Source organism: Anomalospiza imberbis, chromosome 7, assembly GCF_031753505.1.
Source record: "Anomalospiza imberbis isolate Cuckoo-Finch-1a 21T00152 chromosome 7, ASM3175350v1, whole genome shotgun sequence".
In the NCBI taxonomy this organism is placed as follows: Eukaryota; Metazoa; Chordata; class Aves; order Passeriformes; family Viduidae; genus Anomalospiza; species Anomalospiza imberbis.
This window is the reverse complement of record NC_089687.1, coordinates 1178284-1183398: the sequence shown is the minus strand read 5'-3', so window position 1 is coordinate 1183398 and position 5115 is coordinate 1178284. Positions and strand designations below refer to the sequence as shown.

General features: G+C 60.4%; 1 protein-coding gene across 1 annotated transcript; it reads right to left on the bottom strand.

Annotated features, from left to right (window-relative positions):
* Positions 1-3230: 3230 nt before the first annotated feature.
* On the bottom strand, positions 3231-3840 carry RPRM (reprimo, TP53 dependent G2 arrest mediator homolog). Its single transcript, XM_068196794.1, has one exon. The coding sequence runs from the start codon at positions 3694-3696 to the stop codon at positions 3250-3252; it is 447 nt and encodes a 148-aa protein (XP_068052895.1). The 5' UTR covers positions 3697-3840; the 3' UTR covers positions 3231-3249.
* Between the last annotated feature and the right edge of the window lie 1275 nt (positions 3841-5115).

The following is a 5115-nucleotide window of genomic DNA, read 5'->3' as shown; positions in this document are numbered from 1 at the left end:
GGAGGAGCAGCCCCCTAATGAGCCGCTCGTTAATGATCATTAATGGGCTCCTGCTAATGAGGGTGCCCAGCTGAATACTGGGATTTTTAAAGTGGGTTCCCAGCTGAATATCAGGAAGTTTGTAGTGGTGAATATTTTACAGGTGAATATTGGGCTTTTTAGAGGCATTCCCAGCTGAATATTGGGATTTTTAGGGAACATCCTTTCATTAAGAGTTGCCAGCCTCAGGGCTGCAGGATCCAGGAATGGATTCCACCTGGAATAATAAGTATTGAGGCAAACCAGGAAGCTGGAGCTGCTCTGTCCCTACAAAAGTTTCACTTTTTAGCTCCAGATGACCTTCGGGTGCAGATTTTCCTCACTGGAGCCGAGCTGCTTTAAAAATCGTTGGGAATTCGGCCTGAACATGGAATTGGAATTACCCCCCCCCCACGCCCGGTGTGGCTGAGCTGCCAGAGTGCTCCTTCCCCTCCTCCCTCAGCCGGGGCTGGACGAGGATGCCAGAAAAGAGGTGGGAAGCAGACGGTGAAAAACCCAGAGCCATTACCCGGAGGCGCTGGAAGCTCCAGGAGTGATGTCAATGAATTTCTCCTGGCTGAGATATCGACCCAGCCTCTCCAGAGGGGCTCTGGGAGCGCCCGAGGCGCCTCCGGGCTCGTCTCGGGAAGGATCCGCAGCACTTTGGAGCTGGAAGGGGGAAATCCATCCTTGCTCTCCCCAGCCTGCATTCCTGGGGGCGGCAGGTGGCCCTGGGATCCGGGGGGATTTGGGGGGGTTTATTCCCAGCAGAGGGTTTCTCCCGGGATTTTCCAGCTGGGAGCTGAGCACTCAGGGGTGTGTGGCCTCCAGCTCTGCCCGGGAGCTGCTGGCACTGGGATTTAATCCATAGAAATGATGTCATGACTGTGGAGACAGGAATTAGGAATTCAGGGAGCCGGAGGTGAGAGCATTCCAACCCTGACTCCAGCAAAGTCACACTGGAGCTTTGCATTGCTGTACTCCAGGAGAATTCCAAGTATTCCATCAGGGACCTGCTCTGCTTGGGGCTGCAGGGAATTTTTGGGTGTTGTTCACCTTGAAAAAGCCCTAAAAATCCAAAATTTGTCAATCCCACAGATTATTCCTGCAGCTTTCCAGGTGTTTTCCTAAAAATGGTGGGAGCAGCTGGAAAATCTCTGTTCCCCATGAGGTTCCTGCTCCTCCATCACCCCAAAAATGTGGGGTTGAAGTGATGCCAGGGTCAGAGAGGTTCCTCCTCCCCCTCCCTCTCCCAGCCCATGCACAGGTTATAAATATCCCATCTGTTCTCCATGCCAGCTCCCAAATCCCCACGGGACGGAGGGAGAGAGGCCCAAATCCCATGGATGCGCTGGATGTGTCCCAACATCTCCACATCACCCAGCAGGACAAACCCTTTTCCCAACAGTTCCCTGCCTAAAATGAGGGATATTTTTAGAGATTAGAGCCACAAACACTGGATTAGAGTGGGGGCACTGGGCAAGGAGGGATCTTGGACTGAGGCTGAAAATTCCACAATTTTAGGTCAAAACCAGGAGTTTGCCTTGGCTTGGAATTCCAGTGTTGGGAATTAAGGTTAATTAAAATGTGTTCCACTCTAAGCAGTCCCTGTAATTAATGAAGGATTCCTGATGAATTAACTCCCAAAAAGTGCCCAAGCATTCCAGGATTTGGGAATGCTCGTGTTTTCCACAACACCACCACAAAGTATCCCAGTTAAACAGCTGGAAATGCTTTGGAATGACTGACACCTCTCTATTATTTCTCCCTCTTACTGTTTTATCCTAAAATTCCTCTTTTCCTAGCGTTCCTCTGCCACTGAAGGGTAAAAAAGGGGAATTTTGGATTCATTTCTCCAGCCGGTTCAGCCGGGATGCCTCGGGAACATTTCTGTTCTGTGATTCCCGATCCAGGGTGTGTTTGTTCCCGGGAGAACAGGCAGATCTGTTCTTTGTCCTTCCCTAAATGTGGCTGGAAATGAGGGATCGCTGCCGAGATTCCTGCCGGGCTCAGGGAATTGGTTCCATGGGGATGCTCTGCTCTGGCTCAGCCTCTCCCACAAGTGCCTCTGGCAGCTCCAGCTTTTTCCACCCCTTCCAGCCCAGCTGTAAATGGATTTCACCTTCTCCATGCCCAGTTTAAACTCCTGATAACCTCTCCTGGGGTGTCCATTAAATTTCCGGAGCTCGGCCATCTCCACCCCCGGGATAAACCAGGAAGCTCCAAAAGCTTCCAGCGCTAAAAACATGGACAATCAATATTTCCCGGCAGGAATCTGGGCATCAGGAGCGCGATTTTTCCCGCAGGTTGTTGGAGCCTCTGCGTCCCCATCCCGGTGCCGGGATTCCCGGGAAGCGCCTCTGGCGCTCCCGCTCCTGCAGCCGGTGTGGATGCACGGATTTATCCAGGAGCCAGCGGAGCCCTCGGGAATGGGAGAAACAGCTCGGGGAGCTCGCACGGGAAGATCCTACGGAGGGAATGGACGGAGAAATCCAAATCCCGTGGGAGCAGCGGCTCCTCCCTCCCTGGAATGTGCCTGCGCCAGGTCACCTGTTGGTCCGGCTTGTAGCTGGGGTAATAAAACCTGGATTTTGTGCTTTCCCAGAACCAACATTCCCGCTGTATTCCCGGGCAGCGGGATCCCGCCGGGCTGGGCTGGGTGCTTTCCCTGGCCACAGCCGCGGTCCGGGGGCAGGAACGCAATTCCCGCATCTCCCGGCGCGCAGGGATGCGGGTCCCGCGCTCAGCCAGCCGCGGGGGCCGGAAAAGCGCTGGAAAAGCGCTGGAAGAGGGAAGATTTCGCCCAGCTGGACGGGAAATCCCGCCCGGACGGGCCAGGGGGGACAGGGAAAGCTTCATCCCGGCCGCTGTCCGCTCCCCTCCTCCGCATCCCGAGACTCGCGGGCGGGAGGGAAGGGGAAGGGGCAAGGGAAGGGGAAAGAGAAGGTGTGGAGGCGGACGGAATAAGGAGCCCAGACCTGTTGCCATCAGAGCACGCTTTACTTCGGCAGCCGCGGGCGGCGGGACCGGACCGGGACGGGCCGGGAAGGGCGGCTCCGGCCGCCCTGAACATCTCCCGACCTCCGGCATCCCGGGATCCATTCGCCTGGTGTTTTTCAGGAGGAAAAGCTCCGAGCCGGCCCCGCGTGTCCGCGGGGGGGCTGCGGGCGGTCAGTCCGGCGCTCGGTGCGGCGGGCAGCGCTGCGGGCAGCCCCGGGCTCGGCGCTGCGGTCAGTACGGCCCCACCACCACCGCCTCCACCTCCTTGGACGGGCGGCGCTCCTTGACCAGAAAGTTGATCATGCCCTCGGACTTGATGAGGAGGTTGCAGCCGAGGAAGAAGATGCCGAAGACCACGGTGAGGGCCAGCACGCACATGACGGCGATCTGCACCACGCGCATGATGTACAGGCTGCGCTCGTCCGCGGCCGCGCCGCTGCCGTCGGTCACCACGGAGGCGGCGGTGCAGCAGCGCAGCGCCCGCTCCAGCTCCAGCGCCGCGCCCCCGGCCCCCGCCAGCAGCCCCGCCGCCGCCGCCGAGGAGCCGTTCGGCGCTGCCGGCATTCCCAGCGAGCCGTTCGTCCCCGCCGGGAGCCCCAGTGAGCCGTTCATCCCGGCCGGGAGCCCCGCCGAGGAGCCGTTCATCCCCGCCGGGAGCCCCGCCGAGGAGCCGTTCATCCCTCCCGGCAGCCCCGCCGCCGCCGCCGCCGCATGCAGGCGGCCCGAGCCGGGCCGGGCGGAGCCGTGCCGAGCCCAGGCGAGCCCAGGCAGGCCGGGCGGAGCCGTGCCGAGCCCAGGCGAGCCCAGCCTGGCCGCTCCGCGCTGCCCCGCGCCCGCGGAGCCGCCGCGCTGCCCGCCCGGCACCGCCCGCTCCGCTCCGCTCCGCCCCGCGGGGCAGCCGGGGAGGGACCGGGCGGGGAGGGGAGGGAGGGGAGGGGGTTTGGGATGGAGGGAGGGAGGGTTTGGATGGGGAGGGAGGAAGGAGAAGGGAGGGGAGAGGGGTTGGGGTGGGGATAGGGAGGGAGGGGAAGAAGGGAGGGGAGCAATAGAGGGAGGGTTGAGATGGGGAGGGAGGGGCAGAAGGGAGGGGAGAGGGGTTGGAGGGAGGGGCAGAAGGGAGGAGGAGGGAGGAGAAGGGTTTGGGGTGGGAGCGGGAGCGGGAGCAGGAGCGGGAGCAGGAGCGGAGAGAGGTTGGAGGGATGGAGGGAGGGGAGGGATGGGAAAGGGTCAGGGAGGGGAACGGGAAGGAGGGAGGGGTTTTGGGGGGACAGAGGAGGGGCCGGCGTGGGAAGGGGTCGGGAAGGGAAGCGGCTTTGAGGGGGATCTTTGGGAATCGGGATGCGCGGTCAGGAAAATAGGAAGGGCGGCGGTTTTGGGAAGAGGGAAGAGGGTCCGGCATGGAAGAGGGTCGGGAAGGGGAGCGGGTTTGGGGAGGAGGGAGGGGCCGTGGGGAAGGGGTTGGGGGCACAGAGGGGCTGGGAGGGGGCTCTGGGTGTGGCGAGGGGAGGATTCGGGGATCAGGAGAATGGGACTGGGGGCTTGCAGAGCTGGAATGGGACAAGGGGGGATGTGAGGGGCGTTTAGGGAACGGGTTTTGATGGGAGAAGTTTCGAGTGGGATTTGGGAGAATGGGCGAGCAGGATGTTTGCCCGTGGGATTTGTGCTGGGTTTTGGCAAACGGATTTCAGGGACGGACTTTCCTGAGGGAGGGGGCTTGGGAAGTGGCTCTGAGGGAATGTGGTTTTGGAGTGCTTTTAGGGGAACTCGCAGAGCTCAGATTTTGTGGGAGTGGGATTTCCCACGTGGGTTTTAGTGGGAGCGAGCTCCAGGCTGTGCCCTCCCAGGGAAGTAGGTTTGGTTTTTTTTGGAAAACACATTTTGGAGGAGGTTTCTGTGCTGAGGGATGCAGGGCCAGTCCTGGGGACTGTGGGAAGAGCCAGAGCAGCCCTTTGGGGCCCTGTGGGCTCGGATGGTGGAACCCCCATTCCCAAAGTTCCCCCAGCTCTGTTTTCATGGAAGATCCAGCTCCGAGTGTTTTAGAGCCTTCCCGGTGCCAAAGCAGCGGCGACAGCCGGGTGTGACACTGGGGACCCCTGG